This window comes from Charadrius vociferus, unplaced genomic scaffold (assembly GCF_000708025.1).
Source record: "Charadrius vociferus isolate BGI_N301 unplaced genomic scaffold, ASM70802v2 scaffold260, whole genome shotgun sequence".
Classification (NCBI taxonomy): domain Eukaryota; kingdom Metazoa; phylum Chordata; class Aves; order Charadriiformes; family Charadriidae; genus Charadrius; species Charadrius vociferus.
In genome coordinates, this window is record NW_009646410.1 from 418,489 (window position 1) to 437,680 (window position 19,192).

At 44.5% G+C, this 19,192-nt stretch overlaps 1 protein-coding gene across 1 annotated transcript in view; it reads left to right on the forward strand.

Annotated features, from left to right (window-relative positions):
* The window catches only part of RECQL5 (RecQ protein-like 5), a 37,348-nt gene extending 18,616 nt beyond the window's left edge, over positions 1-18,732 (forward strand). The window contains exons 8-19 of the mRNA XM_009895842.1: positions 10,773-11,000; positions 12,500-12,599; positions 13,100-13,136; positions 13,923-13,981; positions 14,127-14,203; positions 14,705-14,798; positions 15,219-15,359; positions 15,817-16,490; positions 16,703-16,781; positions 17,678-17,929; positions 18,436-18,508; positions 18,632-18,732. Coding sequence (XP_009894144.1) covers positions 10,773-11,000; positions 12,500-12,599; positions 13,100-13,136; positions 13,923-13,981; positions 14,127-14,203; positions 14,705-14,798; positions 15,219-15,359; positions 15,817-16,490; positions 16,703-16,781; positions 17,678-17,929; positions 18,436-18,508; positions 18,632-18,732 — 1,915 coding nt within the window. The remainder of the gene's footprint in view (positions 1-10,772; positions 11,001-12,499; positions 12,600-13,099; positions 13,137-13,922; positions 13,982-14,126; positions 14,204-14,704; positions 14,799-15,218; positions 15,360-15,816; positions 16,491-16,702; positions 16,782-17,677; positions 17,930-18,435; positions 18,509-18,631) is intronic.
* Positions 18,733-19,192: the final 460 nt, after the last annotated feature.

The window sequence follows — 19,192 nt, forward strand, 5'->3', positions numbered from 1 at the left end:
TAGTAGTCAACACTGTTTTACGGGACTTGAACATTGCAATTTAATATCCGAGTCTTGGTGATAACACAAAGCCAAGTGACAAAGACAGTACTTCCAGAATAAGCCAGCTAGTTCATTACTGCACATCTGGTTTGGTTACTCAAAACAAATGGATGCTCGGAGTTCAGTTTTTCTAAACACACTGAGGACAGAGAGACCTTGGATGTTTCTTTGCATGCTGGGCTTAAATACTACAGTGCCAAGTTAAATTACATTTTGTATGTTTATGCAATTTAAAAAGGGTTTGCTTTGTTCTTTTAAATCCAAGCTAAGGAATAAAAATCGGAACCAGCTGGTTTCCTAGGGATGGGGGTGGATGGAAAATCTACATCTACAGAAAGATCTCTGTGCAACTTAGCAGGGAGGCATAGCTGTGGCCTTTTGACCTGAAAAGGTCACTTTTGAGACTAGGGTTAAATAGTTCTTTCCAGATGATTGCCATACCCCAAGTGAGCTCCTCCAGAAATGGTTGCTTTATCCTTTGCACAATGCTGCGGGATTCTGTGTCAGCATGTTTCCAGTTTTGTTTCCATTCCAAGAGATGGCTGTGCAGGCAGAGGTGATTTGTGTTTTCTGCTCTTGGCTCTAGAAGAAAAACTTTTTCTTTTTCTTTTCTTTTTTTTTTTTTTTTTTTAAGTATTTCTGGCTCTAACATTCTGAAAATGTTTATTCCCTTTGGAGGTGTTTCTGCCTGCCCAAAAGCTCTCCTAGTAAGGAATCTGCTGTAACCTCCCATGCCCTGCTTTGGGCTGCACCAGAAGCAGCAAGTATAAGAGCCAGGCTTCTGAAGTTTGGGTATACAGTGTAAAATTACTGATTAGGGTTGTAGCATGTGGATTAGCAAAGTGCCAAGCCTAAAATGATAAGGGCTTGTCATCTCAGTAATGGACATTCCTCTGCCCCATGGTACCTGATCAGGAGCTAAGTGAAGGAGTTTTAGAATAAAAACTTGCAAGGAATGTTGCTTGTTTACATTGGTTTGACTTATTCAGAGACAAATTTTGTTGGTGGTGCAGTCTCCAGCCTACCCGTGAGGAAGGAAATGTTTTTCTGCTCGGCTGCACTGCTGACTGCACACTGGTTCCAAGAGCTCTTGCTGCTTTGGGATTTCTGCTTGTGGGGTGCAGCAAAAGGGTGAAGAATAAATCACTTCTTAAAAACAAACAAACAAAAAAAACCCCACTCACCTAAGAAAGCTAGTTATATTTATGGACCTTTGTATCTTCCATTGTACTTGTGACGTAAAGTCTTTGTCAGGACTAGTTTTGATTGTGATCTTTTTCCAATTGATTTCAGCAGAACCAAGATCCTACCCTTGAGATTAGCGTAAGGGTAAGGCTAGTGCTCTGTGACTTAAACAAGTTGTCTTATGCATCTGCCTTATCTTCCTCATGTACAACGCAACAGTGATGACATTACTTGAAAATTTCAAAGTGGAACGGTAATTTTTTTTTTTTTCATTATACTATGTTCAAGTAAGCTCCCAGTCACCAACAGGAGTAAAGGCCAGGTGTTGCAGGGTATTTGGTTGAAGCAGTAACTATAATGATTATTATTAAAATAGGCAAGTCTTGAGAGATTTTAAACTTAGAGTTGTAGGTCTTAACTGACAGTTTACTTCCTAAGACTGGAGTCCTGTTCTAGAGCCTAGAAGAAGAAGACATACTGAATGACTACAGAGCAATGTAGTCTTCATAACGTGTTGGCCGACTACTATCATGACCTTTTGCTCCATAGCTATAGCTAGAGATTGTATGAAGTGAAAACAGGGTGAAGAGAGGCAAGATGAGAAACTCACATAGAAAAGAAAGTGAACACAATGCTGATGTCTTGTGCCTGAAATTCGTGATTTCAGCTGTTTCCTCTTCTGGCTGTTCTTTGAAAAATAATTCATCTATCTGGTGTTGCCAGCGGGACTAGATCATCAAATCTTTCTGCCCTCCCTTATGTTACAAGGCCTGGCAGGGGAGGGAATAAAACAAATCTTTTAATTTGGGTTTATTTGTTTTTGAGGAAAAAAGGCCAAATCTGCCATGTGCCATGAGTTGTTAGCCTTGGTTGAAAAGAGAGAGCACAGTAATAATGCAGGGGGATGCTTGACGTCTGCAGGTGTGCTGCTCAGCTGCAAGGATTAGATGACCCTTTAAAACCAAAGATGCATATCCTATATTTAGAGCTTCTGTAGAGTTAGATTCCCAGAAAGTGCTAATACTTGTTTTTAATGCAATTCATCTTGCTGTGCCCACTGAATAAACCTGTGAAAAATTGCCATAATAGCACTGGGATTATCTTTCTGAACTGTTTTAATGGATTTATGCCATACTGAAGCACTCAAAGAAGTTGGCTGCTCAGCCCTTTTGAGAATAAAGCCATTAAAAGGCCTCAATCTAGGCATTCAAGAGAAAAGCCTTGGTCGGGGTTTCTTTGTACCGTGAACTGGCTGTCCATGGTAGCTTCCAGGCTTCAAGCAAGAAAAAGAGCTTTGGGATGACTACGTAAGGTGGGGTCCCACTTCCCTCTGTCTGCCTTAATCTAGTCAAGTTGCTATAAGTATTTTGGAATTGATGTAAATTGATCTCTTTTTTTTTTTTTTTTTTGGGTCTGTCTTTGGTTTGGAAAGCTGTATCCTACCTGTGTGTCCACACAGGTGTGTCAAAAGTTGAACTGTAGGGAGTGGATAAGCGTAAATTTACTGCTGAGGAATGAGACACTTGTTTAGTCATAACCCTGGCGGTGTTTGAGCAGCTTATTTCAGTGCAAAGAACGTAAATTTGAGTTTGTGGTTTAGCCCCAGGACTGGAAGTTAGTAAATGCAGGCAGTCTTCCTGGCCTGCCAGTGATGCTCACTGGTTGTGTGACTTTGGATAAGTCATCCCATCCCTCTGTTGGGTGACTTCACCTCTGCAAAGCAGCAGGACTTGTAATCAATGTCAGAGGTTTGTTTGCTAGTTGTTGTGTATCCAAGTGTCTAAAATGCTCTGAAATCTTTACACAGAAAGACAGGAAGTCCCTGGTTTTGTTGCAGTTACAAAATGAAATGGCCTTTGCTTGCTAACTGCTTGTTACACTTCAGGCACTGAGCCCATTTAGAATGAGAGTAGATGAAAGCATGGCTTCTGCTCTTGGTTGCTCCTTACCCAGTCATGCTCCACGGGCTGTATGTCACTTGACATGACCTCCCGATCCATTGGTTTTACTCTGCTCCCTCCAAGAATCTTTGCTTGCATGGCTTTGTTGCTACAGTAATCAAAAAATGAAGATGAAGCTTTGGAGGGAGGAATCTGTTGGTGGTGCCCTAAAGCTGCTGATGCCTCTAGTTCTAATGCAGTGAGTCCCGGTGAAAGTGAGTTCGATATCCTCTGCTGTGCCCACTGCCCTTATCAGCAGCGCACCAGAGACTTTAGAAAGCAGGATCTCCCTGATGTGTCTTTTTCCCAAGCCTGTGGCTGTAGAGAAACAAATACTTTGTGTTGTTCTCACTCAGGCAAGCCATGAAAGTTGGTTGAAATTGGACCAATACAGGGATGGGAAGGCTGTATGGATTGTCGTAGCTTATTTGTTAGGAACTCTTAGAATGTAATCCCAGTCTTATGGATGGAGAGTCCTGAGCAGCTGAAGGGGAGGGGATGCTTTTTATTCTGGTCTAAAACTTCAAAATAAACTCTGACTGTATTTGGCCACTTTCTTAAGAACATGAAGGCTTGGCCAGTTTCTAAGCCTACCAGCTTTGTTCTTGGTTCCTGAAACGTGCTTCTGATTTCGTATGGATAAGGTTTGCAATGCTTCCTGTCCTAAAACAGTGCTGGGCTGTTAGGTGTTGTTACAGTTCAGATGCATTTTGGCAGAACATGTAATAATTCCTGTACGATTGTTTATTGTTCTAAGTTTGTAAAGTGTACTTCTGAGATGAAAAGGGCTATAGAAATGTAGATGTATTATCAGTGCATGGTTTTCCCTCATCATTGTTAATGCAATGTTTGCTGCCATGACTGTAGTTAACCAGCCATGTGAATGTTAACTATAGTTCAACAGACAAGCCCTTTTTTTCTAAAACAGGAGTGAACAGAGCCAGACAGACCTATAATTCATTCCCAAGCAGATGAAAATAGTTTCCAGTATCAAGAGAATTCAGCTTTTTAACAGCACACACCCAAACTGGTAAATTGCAGCTCAATGTCATGGGAGAAAAGCTTTGACTTTGTTAGCTGGTCTGGAAAAGAAGGCCACACATTCTTTCATATTATAAAGCTGCCCTGACTGGGTAGCCATTTGGCTGGAACACCCTGTCATCTCCACCACCCACTATTTGGAGATTGGTTTTGAGGCAGCACCGTAAATGTTCCTTCCCTCCCTTACAACCTAATATTAGATTAATATAAAAAGGTACTGAATACCATCCAATAGCAGTTTAAGAAGCCAAGGTACCCATTGGGGTACTGAGCTGAGAGTCTCTACACCTCTACAGAACACGCTAGTTTTCTCCAGTCCATCCCACAAACAAGTCCACAAAACCCCACAAGATAATTCCTCACTACTAGTCCCATTTTTAAGAAGTGGGGAAACCAAAGCACAGAACCATCCAGTGAAAGGAAAAGGTCAGTTTTAAAAATAAACCTGTAGCTCTTCTACAAGAGAACTTTTTTTAGGGTTGCTGATGCTTGAATCTTGCCTGAAAGTCTATTCTAATATTAGCAAAATAACCATTTCCCAGGAAGCTGACAGAGGTAGCTGTGTGCCTGAGAAAGCCTTGTAAATAGTTACTTCACAAACATACCGGGGTCTGTCAGTAGTTTGGTGTTTGAGATAAGGCAGCTGGAGCCCCCTGAGAGTGCTGGAAACAACTTCTCCGTCTTCTTTCAGCCACCTCTGTGTCCTGTCCTTGACTGGTTTCAGACCTACAGGTCTCAGAACTGACATGCATTTTTGAGTTTTTTAAATATGTTGGTCTAATCTTAGTAAAGATGCCACTTGGCTGTAGGAACTCAAAACTGAAGGCTACAACAGCTGCTTCCTCAGAAGAAGCTGTTTTGAACCTTATCAGCTGTGGTCGCTGTAGTGGCAAGAGTCGGCATGGAGGCGAAGGGTGCGTGCTGCTCTCCGCCCTCAGCTCTCTTGCGGTCCCTTACAGTCCCTGCCACCCAGCGTGCAGCGTCCTGCTGTCTGCTCACTGGCGCGCTGCAGGCTGGATGGGTCGGGGGCTGTATTACAGAAGGGATCTGCTCTATCAAACTTGGCTTATTTTCTACCTCCACTCCCATAACCGCTTTTGCATTGCAGTCAGGCTAAGAGGCCCGTGCACTGTGACAGCTGTAACACAAGCTATGTCCTGCTTCTTTTATCCAGACATGTGTTTCATATTGCTTATTCCCCCCCCCGGTATATGTACAACACGGCTGCGGCTGGACAAGCCCCCAGCCAAACCCGTTAAGATTTTCTTTTGGCGAGGAAAACTTGGCATGTTTCTCTCCTTCCCTCCCTTCCCTCCCCTGCCCTTCTATCCTCGCTCCTCCCTTTTTTTTTTTTTTTTTTTTTGGTGTGTGTGTCCTAAACTGTTTTTCCCGTACTTTATTTGAGAAACCATCTTAACAGCAACAAACAACCTACAGAGACCCTTCATTAGCAGGGTGGAAACTTCCCTCCATCCCCTTTGAACCTAATGTTAGACTGGAGGTGTGTGGGTCTTAACTACTAGATCATCTTGCACAGGCACCTCCAATTCTGTATTTGTACAACAGCAGGTCACAAAGACCTGCCCTCTCTTCCACATTAATGGGAATGGAGAGAAGTGGAAATACCTGATCCTTAACATTCCTCCCTACAGGCATGTGTAGGATCAGGAAGACATCTTTCGGTGAGAATTGGCTTTCTGCTTCACTCCCTACCTGTTTGTGAACAGCTGACTGCCCCTGCACCTCTTGGAAGAGGCAAGAGCTTCCAAACAGAGTAATCGGCTTCGGATGGCAAAAAACGGGGGCTTATATGGTCAGTCTCCTTGCCAGCCCCCTTCCCACACCCAGCAGCAAATGGAGATGGGAGTACAGGTTGTGGGACACCTCTGTATGTAAAACCAAGGCTTACAGTGGGTAATTTCATGTATTTGAAGGATCCTTTGCCTTCCCTTCTTGCTGCATTCAGACCTGACGGTCCTGTTACTGTAAACTGTAGACCGTGTATGTATGTGTTCTCTCAAAGCAGTGGTTTCTTGTGCTGTTTTGAAACCAGCATCTGTGCCTGATACACTAGCTGATTTTTTTTTAAAAAAATGTTCTTGTTAGAAGCTGTGTAAAATCTTTCCATTTATTTCTATTGGACACAGATGCTTAACTTGCACAGTACGCTAGTTCCCCAACCAGGGTTTGTTTTCAAGCTCTCTGTTTGTCTCAGGATTTTGGGGATAAAACTTAGCTCCAGCTGGGAGGAGCTCTGGAGAAATGCTGTGGCCGGTACCCACTTGGTTTCGCATGTGCTTGCCTGTGCTGGCAGCTACGTGCTAATGGCACATACAGTACTCGTGCAGAGGAGCAGACCAGCTCTCTTGTCCACACTAAGTATTAATATATCACATCATGACTGTGGAGAATGCCCTGTGCTAGACCTGCTTATCAGCTAAGGTCGCATTCCATAACAGCAACAGAAATAGGAGCAGACAGCCTTTCTAATCAACAAAGAAGTTGCATACTCCCGCTCTGACTGGCGAAGCAACGCAAGGCTGGATCCTTTTGTTAGCGGTAGGGCAGCAGCACAGCTTTCTGCAATCCCATTAAAAGCTTTTCTCTCGCCACCTTTGCTCCTGTCCCTTGCAAACAAATCCAGGCTAGCAAGCTCTCCCTAACGGCTGATTCTGCAGTTCACCACAGAGAGAGCTACAAAAGCTCCAGCTACTTGCTAACTAGCTGAATGTTAAGGTGCTACGGTTGACCGAACACCAGCAATAGCTCAGCCTTACCCCAGCGGCGCCGCGAACTCTTCTCCTCTTGTTTTTCTTTCTGTCTTCTTAAACTTTCACGTCATCTCTCCCCTCATCCTGGCTTGCGTCTCGCTCCTCGCTCGGCTCCTCTCTGCTCCGCCGCTGACAGCCAGCTGTTGTCTCTGCCTTTTTTTTGTTATTGGTTGTCCTGGAGATGCGAAGTTTCGTGTTACATGTGTGCCAGAGAGGGCGGGCGGGCGGCGAGAGGGGCCGCCGCAGGCTGAGCCAGCCGCTGGGGCGAACTCCCCGGAGCGCCCGAGCGCCGGCACTTGTTGCTCGCTTCCCCTGTGCATCTCCTCCTAGCAAGGTCTTTTGGTTTTTTCCTTTTAATTACAGCTTTTTCTGGAGTGGGACTTGAATTGATTCTCTCCTTGTGATAGTTTGTGTGTTAAAGGAATTAACCTCTCTTTATGCTGCCCAGTTTCCTTCTGACTCCCGCAGGAAGGAGCTTTTCTCGTGTGCTCTTTGAAGGGGCAGAGCAAGAAATGGCAGCGATGGTGCAGCACAGTCTGCCACTGGCGGGAGCGGGGCCGGTGCTGGGGTGGTGAAGTTGCTCCGTGCCCTTAGCCGAGTCATTTGCTCTCTTGATGCCGTGGGTTTTGCTTCTTGTGTACTGGGGACAGCTGACACCCACTGTCTTGTCTCAGAGGGCTGTTGAAGTTCAGCTGGTGTTACAAAGCGTGCAGTCCTCCAGACAGGTGCAAAATTATAATTCCTCATCAGCCTCATAATTTGCTCTCCTCTTTGATAAAGCTCATTAAATGGCTTTTGTTCAGCAACTGGCACCTACAGAGATAATTTGTCCTTGTATTATTTTTGTCTTTTTAATGCTTTCATCGCTTGGCTTTATTCCAAGACTTGCTGGGTTTTTCTTCTGATGAGGCTGTGTACCCTTCTTTGGCTTACATGAGGGAATGTTTTTTTTCTGGTGTATTTTGGGAGGGGCAGAGCTGCTTTTGGGATATGTGACTTTCCTTCTTTGACAGTTCATCTTTTTCTATTAGTTGCAGGAATAGGACTCCTGTTTTACCTGCCGTACAAAAGCAAGGAGTACCAAAAGAAGGCATAGTGTGGTCGGTTTAGCACTTTTCTGAAATTTGCCACAGACAAAAACATGTTAATAAACCTGATTGTTATTTGCTCTTCATCCTGTCCCATGATATAAAACCAGGGTGGGATGCCTCAAATTAAATAAGGATTTTGTTTAGACATTTTAAAGACCAGTGGTCAGCTTATACATACTCCTCTTGAAGGGTGGGGGAGGAAAATAATACAGTTGCATATTTAAAAGATTAAATAATTTTAGGACATGTATAATAATACAAACTACTATTAATTTATGTAAATCTTCTCTCCATCTTATGGGCATTAGTCAGGTGCTCGTGTGACTCCGGAAGTTTTCCCTCCACATGTTAATGCATAACCAATTATGTTTCAGGACCTCTTGTGTTCAGTTAAGCATTAATCTAACAGTTCCCCCCAGCATCCCTACTGGTAACTCTGGTTTTGGCCTTTTGACTCTAATTATAGGACTGCAATCTTAGTTCTGCAACTGAATTTCCGTTCTGACCCAACTCATGAGTGCCACTGGCTGAAGTGGGGCTGTGGCCCCGATTTGGTTAATTCTGCAGGAAGATACGGGCAGCTACAGGAGGCTGGATGGAAAGGGCTTGGCTTTACAAGTCTGACGGGTTAGAAACTAGAACCTCTCTAAATTCCAGTGACTTCAGAGCTGATCTCTGCTTCCACCAGAGCCCTCCCTGGGGCCTCTCTCTTGTTTGCATTAAGGGACAGAGGTGTGCGTGGATGTCCCTCCCCAGCATAAGCCTGGTGAGTAGGCTGTAGAAGTGAGGAGAGGGCTCGACCATTACTGTATGCCTCGGTTAACTCTAATACAGTGCAGTGCGTGTGAGAGAAAGAGACATGGACTAATGAGAATGCCTGCCTGTTTTCTTTTGGGGAAACAAAAAGCTGACTTGCAGCTCGCTGACATTTCTATAGTCACGTTGCATTGGCAGGACAGGCAGCACCAGTAGTTCTTTTGGAAAGGCAGGACAAGGGGATCGAATGTGTTTCCCTATCCCGATCCCCCCACCCTTCCCCACCATGTGAAAGGAGCTCTTTGAGTGCAAGAGCAGAGTGAGTCAGTGTGGCTCTGCAGGGGGATATAAAGCCAGCTTTGTAGTAGCCCTCTAGGCTTTCAGTGCCCTGGATCGGGCAGTGCGACGTCACCCTGTTGCAGCCCTCCTTACCTGAGCAGCACCAGGTCCTTCACGCTTCAGCACACACGTTTCATTACTCTGGCCACTGTAGTCTGGAACCTGCTGCTTTGCTGCTTCACTCCCTCTCCTGCTTGGTAAATTAACCTGCCAGGCTGTGGGAATGAGTGAGCCAAACCACCTTGCAGGGTTTGTTTGTGATGCTTTGGTAGACATGCAGTTATGTTCCCCCCAGACACGTACACGTACATACGCACAAGTCAAGAAGCAAACTGCGTTTGTTAGACCTCTGGCAAATTTAGGCATACCTTAAAGGGTTTATGATAAGAATAAATGAAGAGCTCACTCTCTTAACTTTTCCCCTCTGTGATCCACTTTTTGCAGATGAAGTTGGTAAGCCAACTAGGGCACTCCTTGGTAGAGAAGAAATATCTCCACTTTGTTCTTCCTTGCAGTAAAATAATTCTCTTCTAAAATAACTCCTGTTGCTGCTTGGCTGCAGGATTTGATCTCTAAATGCCTGATGAAGTGTTTCTGTGTATCTAGTATCAGCATTTTAATTGAGACAACTGGCCACCTCAGCTGTGAAACCCAAGTTTTGAAAAATTCTTTTAAATTCTGCCCACTTTCTTAGAAAATGAAAAAAAAAAGAAAAAAAAAAAGTAACTGCCTGGTTCTTCTTTATCTAGCAAAATTAGTGTCTTCACTGGTTTAAGTTAGGAAGTATTCTAGAAGAGAAATTACTTCCTGCCTGTATTGCTAATGAACATATTTCTGTCACCAAACTCTTTTTTACATACCCAAAAGCACTGATGTCTGCCAGAAATCTTTTGAAGTTTCCTGGAAGAATCTAATCATCTTCACATGGCTAGTTTGCAAAGGCTGGTAGAACTGGTTGTGCAATATTATACGAGCAAATGGGCTGGTTTTCATGGATGTAGGAGTCTACCCAATCTGAAGCATCTGTTAGCAGATCGAGACCCAGGCTGTATTATCTGAATAGTGCTCCCTTGTGACCTCAGTCTGGACTCTATTTCTGAGACTTAATTTACATTTCTGTTTCTTCAAATGTAGATTTCTTCACCTTCAAACTAGAAACAACAAAATTAGGAGCTCTCCAGTGTGAAATATACAGGCACACTCTGAACCCTGAGGTGTGGGGATCAACAGGACCTCTTTATGTATTTATCCTAGAGCCATTCTGATTGGACATGGAATATATTTGGCCAACGATGCAGAATTAATAACTGCGTATTTCATCCACCGTGCCTTTTGCAGATCTCAGCTATCTGAAAGCATTTAGCAAAAGAGATTTACACCACTGTTTGTTCCACATGTAGGAAGTGGAGGCACAGAGATCCTAAGCAGAGTGCCAGAAACAGAACCCCAGTTCTGCTCCAGTGTTTTATCCCTGTGAACTGGAATAGACATTCACTGAAAAAAAAACCAATAAAATTCAAATCTTTTGATGAAGACACCTTGTATTTGGAGGGTGGAGTTCTTGTCAATAAAAAAATTACCAGATCATTTTTCCTTTTATTTCCTAGATGTCGCCATGCTGCCATAGCGAAGTACTTTGGCGATGTCACCCCACCTTGTAACAAGTGCTGTGATTTCTGCAAGAACCCAGCGGCAGTGAAAAGACAACTGGAGTCACTGGAGCGCTACAGCAACAGCTGGAGCAAAACCTGTATTGGGCCCACAGGTTCCTCCTGGGATAGCTATGATCCAGAGCTGTATGAAGGCGGGAGAAGAGGTTGCAGAGGTTTTAGCAGGTCTGTACTCGGTAGCTCAAACTCAGCTCATAGAAGCTATCAGAGAGAAGAGCATCTCCCAGCTGCAGGCCCGGCCACTCCTGTTTTCAGCGCATGTTTCTGTGTGGTGGTATTTTCCTGTAACTTCCTGGCAGCAGGAGCTGGAATTTCATTTTCCACACACTTTGGCAGCCTTGATCACATTCACATCCCAGAGAGTCAAAAGCTGTTTTGACTGACCTAAGAATTGCCCTGCACAATGTGATTGGTTCAAGAAACTAGCCTGAAATTTTTTGAAAGCAGTAAGTGGGCTCAGCCCGTTCACAGTCACAAGGATCAAAAATGTTTAAATTGAGACCAACGTGACAGCAAAGTATGACACGATCCAGAGTTCATTCCTGACTTAGTACAGCTGTCTGTGGGCCAACAGGCTTGGGGGAGGGCACTGACAGGACTTAGTCATCACAGAGGATGTAATGGAGTGCCAGTGTCAGCTGCTTCTGCAGATTGCTAAATTTTAGTGTTTCCCTATCAGGCTGACAGCAAAATGAAGATTTGTAGTGTGAAACATAATTAATTCTGTAAAAGGCATGTGGAGATGACAACTTCTCTTCCTCCTTGTTCTCTGGCTGAGTTGCAGTGATTGTGCAGCGCTGCCAGGATGCAAGTTGCACCGCCTGCACTGCCCTTGAAGCTCTGCCAGCATGTGCAGCGGTGTCGGCTGGCGTAGCCCTCTGCTTTGCCTTAAACAGCTTGAGACTGGTAGCTTTGTTCTTCAGGCAAGTCCAGCTGAGTTGGAGGAAACTGGTGTACTTGTGACCTAAGCCCATGTTTGATCTCAGGACCCGAGAAGCCATGGCCAATGCTGTTGTACAGCACACTGTTCACCAGCTGATGTATTGAACCTCTCCTCAATTTGGTTGTAGCTTTGTCTTGGAAGTTGTAATAGTCAACATCCTCAAAGCTCTGATTTGTGATACCTGTAAGTTTTGGCTGTGACAGTGTGGAAGGCAGGAAACTCTTGGGCTACATCTGGCAAGAATCAGCTGCTGCATTTCAGTTTATTAGTGATGGGGATTTCATTTAATACAATAGTCTGTGAACAACTGAGGCTGAGGAATGGATGCTTTGCCCTTTCTGCCATCTCTGCTCCAACAACAGTTAACAACTGACAGATGGAATACATGACACAAGGCAGTGACTCCTCAACTCCAGGGGAAAAGCTGGCAGAGCTGCTGAAATGGACCCCTCTGTTCTCAGAGCACTAGTTATGTGCTACTAGCTCGTGCTACGGCTCACTAGTTCATGGGATTTGTTAATCCAGATTTTTGGAGGACACTCGCTGCTGTCCAGGTTGAGGGATGGTAGTGAAACTAGAAGCTAAGACTTGTTCAGAAAGGCTGTGAAATATTATAATCTTTTGTAAATATTGGGATGCCATAGGCTCTCCAAAGCCTGTCCCCCAGTTAATGCTGCAGCTACAGAAACGTTTGTTCCTGTTGTTTTCCTGCCTTATCCAGGTATGATGAAGAAAGCAGTGGGAATGGGGATGAAGCCAATGAAGAGAGTCGGAAACGGGAGTGGAACAACTTCTACAAAAAGCAGATGAGTCTGCGCAAAGTGAGTTGGTATCCCTTTGTAAGAGATTCACAGGTTGTTTGCTGTTTGTCTTACAGACATAAAGGTTTCCTGGCACTAATGAAAGTAAATTACTGCATCTTGCTGTTGCTTGTTTTGTTTTGTTTTTTTTTACTTTTTGTAGCTCTGCTTTTGCTGTGTCCTCCATATTCTGGGTCAGTCCCATAATATGAAATAACTCAGCTTGTTCAATTACTGATTTCTCTGCACTGGATCCTGTTGTCTTTAATACGTCTGATATTAGTAAAAACAGATTTCCCTATTCAGCATCTCTCACATATTCCTATAGCAAAGGTGAACTTTTGGCTTTGATTCTCATCGTTTGTCTTGTTTCCCCCATTTTGGTGCTTTTTCAGTACCTTTATAACTTCAGCATTAATTTTCCCTGGAGCAAGGGTATAAAATTGTGTCTTTTGTGCTTCTAGACCTGCATGTGTGTTGCAGGAATGGAAATGTTTGACTGATCTTTTTTTTTCTTTCAGGGCAAAGAACCAGAAAAGGAAGATTTTGTTCCTCCAGGTAAATATCTTCTTTGATTTATAGTGGGATTTCTTTGGGAGAAGGAAGTCTTGTCTTTTGCAGCTGCGTGTAATTTATATAGCATCATCACTGGAGGTATCAATCCCTAGGCACAGAGGTTAGGCTTTTGGCCGTGAAAGCTTGGCTGGAGGAGATGGATCAGAGCTTAGCTTTGGTTGGGGTGAAGATATGGAATGCATCTTTCTGAACAACTTTTCCAAATAGGCAAGAGAGAAGGAAAACTGTCAAACCTGACTTTGTAGGCTATTTCTGCAGTGGTTATGCAGCATTATTCAGTTGGGCTATAAGGAAACTGCTGAAAAACTTTGCCATTTGTAACTGTGCTACTTGGGGCCCTGTCTAGTACCATAGTTCTTATGCTATTCTAAAAGAACACCTGGTAGTTCATGTTAATCTATTCAGCTTCTTTATTTTTGGTTGGTATTGCAAGGCAGGGAAAAGGGTTGCATTTCATTTCTTAAGAGCTGGGATTCCTTGAAAAAGAGTTTCCTGAGATGGGGAGGTTTTGGAAGGCTGTTAGTCATAAACTAGCAAAGTAGACGTTCTCATCCAGAGAGAAAAATCTCACTTTGGCTTCTGCCTATTCTTTTGGCTTTTGTAGCTTCTCCAAGTGAAAAGGGTGACTGCAGTGGTCCTTGGGGTGACTATGTATGGAGGAGCATGCCAAGCAGTACTGGACTGGTACCCTCCCAGTGCCAGTTGAGGTGTTCTCCATCAGCCCCAGCCCTGCTCTGACACCTTTTCCAAATGTCTCTTCTGTGGTAGGTGCAGACTGCCCCTTGAAGGATGCCTGCAGCAGGAGAATCTCTAAGCTCACAGTGAAGGTAAGGAAGGCTGGTTAGCATTCAGTCTTCTTGACTGGCAAAGAACAAAGATTCTGCCTGCCCTGTTCTTACTTCATCAAGGATGGAAGTCCGAGGGGCACTATGACCTCTGTAGAGCATGTCTCGAGTATCCCATGTTTCCTAGGGACGGGAACACTGCTTGAAGATGCTGGAAGAAGCTTTGAGCACCAATCAAAAGGATCCGGCAGCAGGAGGAAAAGGGTATGAGATGAGAGAAAAGGGGTAGCATATTGAGTACCTTAAAACAAAGACTATTGTTCCCTGAGCAACATCACCGCTCTCAGGGAATGCTTTTTTAAGTCATTTGGTCCAAGGATGTTGTTTCACTTAACAGCGTCCTTCTTGTAGCGATGTTCAGGATCAGGTACGAGGAGGATTCCTGTGTCCGAGTCTGCTATATCAGCTTGATCCTGGGAGTCTCAATTCTTCTCTGTCCCACAAGATGGGGATAGTGTACCTCTCAAACTGAGCAATGGGATAAGACTTTGATTTAAAACTTACTTTCACCACCCTTTCCATTCTCCAGCAATTCACCGCTGCATCCATTAGGACTTAACCAGAAGTTATCACTTATTCTTGCACCGGACGGAGTGAATTTTGTACTTTCTGGGAGATACACATTAGTGTTCCCTTTGCAGATATAGAAGTGTGTCTTGCAAGAAATCACCCAGCCTGTATAAATCATCCCAGCCTGTGTTACAGGTCAGACCCCCATGCCTGTGCTGTGGAGCTGGAGTATGAAGCTTTCCGAACTAGTAAAATGGCTAATTCATACAAGGCAACTGTGCTAAAGAAGGTAGGGCCATACATCTGCTGTTGTTCCCTTGAATGCGCCATGGCCTCAGCTCGAGGGGAAATAGGGTAGAGTTTGTGTGGGAAAGATGAATGAGAAGCTCTGCTTTGCCTTGGATGTCTTCCAAATCTTTCTTCTTGGTTTTGTTTCCAGCAGGGCCCAGAGTCACGTTAGTTTCACATCTTTGTTGGCTTTACAGGCTTTGGAAATCTACATACTAGTGCAAGCTTATCCAAATATCCTCTAGGTCTAGCAATAAAGGGAATGGGGAGTTCCTCAGACTCTTGCTGACAATAGAGAAGCCTTGGTTTACGTTAGCTGGTTGCAATAAATCTCTTTTGCCACTATGGCTTTTAGTATGTACAGATGCAGGAAGGCATAAAGATTTCTGGCCATTAGAGAACATTTCTGTTCTCTTTTCAGATAGCAGAAATCAACAAAGCCTCAAAACAAGGAGAGCTGTTCTCTGTCTTTGGGTCCGGAACTGGTGGCAAAAGCAGCTTAGAAGCAAAATCTGGTTCTCCAGCAGAAGAGGACTTCCTCCCTGCATCCCAGGTTTATTCGGTGAGTGAGTACAGATAGGATAGTACAAGGAGGGAATGGTGTGATTTGTCTGTCTGCATTTTATAATTTTATTTTAGGTTCTTTGTGTGGCCACAGCTGTATATTTCTATTGGAATTGCTTTCCCTGTCTGTCCTTCAGTTTTGGAGTGAGATCAATTAGTATTGCTTGTTCCTATCAGTGAATATAATCTGTGTGCCGGCCGTACATCAAATGTTTTTCTCAACTTGCTCTAAACAAGGATGCTTTCTGTTACTGTGGGCCTGTGACTTTAACCTAATCCATTTCCCTGATGTCTCAGGTGATGCTTATGATGATGAGTCAATTTTAGAGCCTCCTGCAGCTTATGGCTGTACACACTGGTGTGTTGTATACAGAAACTTAGCTCCTTTCAGGGTTCTGCACCCAGGGCTTCCTTAATGCTCTTACATCCAAAATTTCTTCTTCCTTTCTCCCTAGTTCAAACCCAAGCGTGTGGGAGCAGGATTTCCAAAGAAATCCAGCTTGTTTCAGACAGCTTCAGAACTGCTGAAGATTCAGGAGGAGAGCAATGCAAAGCCTGTCAAAAAAGAAGTAGATTTTCCAAATGGGCCAGACAACAGCAACCACAATCTGGAACTGGACACCAGAAACCCTGTTCTCCAGAAGAAAGAAATAGCAACCAAAGCAATGTGTGAGAGTACTGGGGTAGAAGTAGTCCTTCCTGAAAAGAAGAGACAGCCACCCAGTCCAGATACAAAAGCTGCCCTTCGGGATAGCCCTACTAAGAAGTCCAAACCTAGCAAGAAGCAGCAAATGCTCGCAGAAGCAGCTAAAAAAGAATCGCAGGATATTTCCAAATTCTTCTCCCTCCCCAAAGGTGGGTCTAAAACCAAAAGTTGCAGTTCAGCAAAAGAAGATGGCTGTTCTGCAAGCACGCTACCTCAGGTTTGTTCTCAAAGCATGTGTCAAGAGAAACCAATACCTCAGGAAAACAAAGATGTCTCTGGCGAAGATGCAACTGGACAATCCCAGACAGAGAATGAAGAGCTGGGAGAGACAGAATTAATTCTGACAGACAGAGAGGAGGATTTTAAGATCCAGCAGGCTGCTGAATCTGAACTCCTTCAGGAAGAAATTGATATAAAATCCAGGTAAAAGCTCTACCTCTCTGCTTCCTGTGTTGCCCTGTTAATGAGCTGCAGAACCCCTTGTTGTGGAAGCTGGGAACCTGTATTAGATTTCTCAGCTGGTGAGGGAGACTCTTACTTTACCATGGAGAGTCTTGTGGCCGCTGACAATGGTTGTAGTAATATCTTCACTGTGGAATGATTAAAATTGGCCTTCTCTCCTCTTTTTCTGCTAGTGTTGCTGAAAATGTCTCAGAAACCGAGTTAACTGTTGTTGGGGAAGGCGAGTGTGGGAAGCGACCAGGATCAGATGAGGTAAGACTTTAATGGATGCTAATTTTCTCTATTTGTTCTGCTTATCTTGTGCCAAGTTTCTTTCTGGAAGTGATGCTCCTGGTTGGAACTTCACCTGATACTGTTATTTATCTAGGGAGGGCCCAGCTGCAATTGCAGCAGAGAGGAGAACCGTATCATTGCACTCCTGGTGTCCTCCTACCACCCACTGGGCCAGTGCCAGCAACTCAGACCACAGTGGAAAGCTTCCCCTCCACTCCGCTTTGTTTCCTCTTCTCTGCAACACCATGTGACTGTACCCTTTGCTGATGACTTGTCTGGAATGAGTCCCTCCACCCCCTCTAGATATGTAACTAACTATAATTAGCAAGCTGCTTTCTCAAGTCAAGGGAACAACCACAGGCCAATGACACACAGGACCACACCGAAGTGAGCTATGCTTACAGCCTTCCTTGCCATTTGGTTCTGCATTTGTCATCTGGCACTGCCTGGTAACTGTCTCTACTGAACAGTGCAGTTTTCTCCTTGCTCTTTCAAATGGAGCAGGAGTGTGGCACTACTGAAGTAGCTGATTCTTCCTGAGGGGTGTATTCTCAGCAGACATCCTGGGAAATCTTTTTTTCTGACATTTTTTCCTGTATCGGCTGGAGTCTAGCAATTAGCTGCCCTAATAAGAGCATAGGGTAGTTCTAAATGTGGTAGTCTTAAAGGGTTTTTCTCAAAGTCCCTTTGTGTGGGGAACAGTGTATTGTGTCTGCACAGCAAAATGGGTTACATAAATTCCTGCATGGTATTCACTATAGGGAGACCCTGCAGGATGCCGAAAAGCTTCATGTTCTCAGAAGGCAGTGGCTGTTTGGAAGTGTAATTCTGCCACAGGACTTGATGGTTTTGGTTTTCTTCTGTCCCATCTCCAGGATATGGAAAGTCGTGCAAAAAAGCGGCTACGGACAGTGGCAAAATCTTCTATTCTGTCCCAGCCAGAAAGCAAAAGTGTTTGTCCAACAAAGAAGAAGGTGACTTTTGATCCAAACCTATCGCAGTGTGATGAAGAAGGAACCATCAAGACTGTAGAGCCAGTGACCAAAGGCATATCCCTCAAAGAAACAGCAGACATCGTTGTCAAATATTTGACCCCGTTCTACAAGGGTGGCAAATTTGCTTCCAAGGTAGGGCACAGCTCAAGACTCTCTAGCAGAAGGAGACTGCATCTCCCTAGGGATCTGGGGCTCTAAGAAGGGGAAGATGATCTGGATACCACATTTCATTTCCAAGTCACATCTTGGTATGTGCTGTTTTAGTGACTAGGTGCAGCAACTTACCTCTCCCGAGAAAGGTGTGATTTAGAGTGTTGTCATGTTGATTCCACACTTGTTCGTGATTGTTCATGTTTTCACACTAAACTGTGGCACACTTCTAAGAACTCCCACCTGTGGAGCGGCAACAGATCAGGTTCAGTTTTGGTGTAGTTTACTTGATGCTGCAAGTCAGCATATGTGTGCGTGTGCTTCTCCAGCACTGCAGGGCGTTTGCAGGTTTGCAACACTCCTGTAGTCTAAGTCTATGAATGGTCTGTGCTAGAGCCAGCCTGTGCTAAGGGCAAGAAAAACATGGAAACAGTCTGGCAAGGTAACCGATGTCTGCTTTCTGCTCTTTATCTTCCCCAATTCTGCAGGATCTGTTTAAGGGCTTTGCTCGGCACCTGTCTCACTTACTGGCTGAAGAGCAGAACCCTGCCTCCAAGGCTGGTGAGTTGGCAGCTGGGGAGAGCACCAAGAATCTTGGGTTCTTTGATGCTAAATGGGTTGATGTCTTTAGCGGGGGCAGATGTCTTAAGTATCATCTCAAAGGTCGTGTTTCCTCTCTTGCAGTGAAGGAGGAAGCACAGAGACTCATCAAGGAGTTTTTCAAAACAAGAGTCAGGTGTGAGAGCGAAACAGACTGGCAGGAGCTGCAGAGCTCAGAGAGCTGATCCTTGCATCATGTTGGCTGTCTTCCTTCCTCCAGCAGTGGGACCAGGGGATCTTGAAGAACTCAGCCGTGGAGGGTTTCATGAAACTGCAGAAGTGAGCCTAATCCTTTCCCACTGCATTTTGCTCACTTCTGTTCTTAGTGACATGCCCTTCCAGGAACCACGTTATGTGAGCTTACGGAGAGTTTCTCCAATAACCGGGGTGCTGAAGCCCTCTAGTACCTCTTGCCAAGAGGTGTGGAGTCTATGTCTGCTGTGTAGGTTGGGGTCTGCTGCCTCAACTGTTCTGCAGTGTCCAACCTCTGCTCCCTGCAGCAGTCTGGGAAGGGCTCAGACTTTCAGGGCTCAGACTTTCCAGCTGGGACTCTGCTTTGGGATGGCATCTTGCTTCCTAGATGGCTCCTCTCCTTGCTTCCCCCATCTCTTAGTTCTTATTTCAGTGTTACCAGTAGAAGCCTTA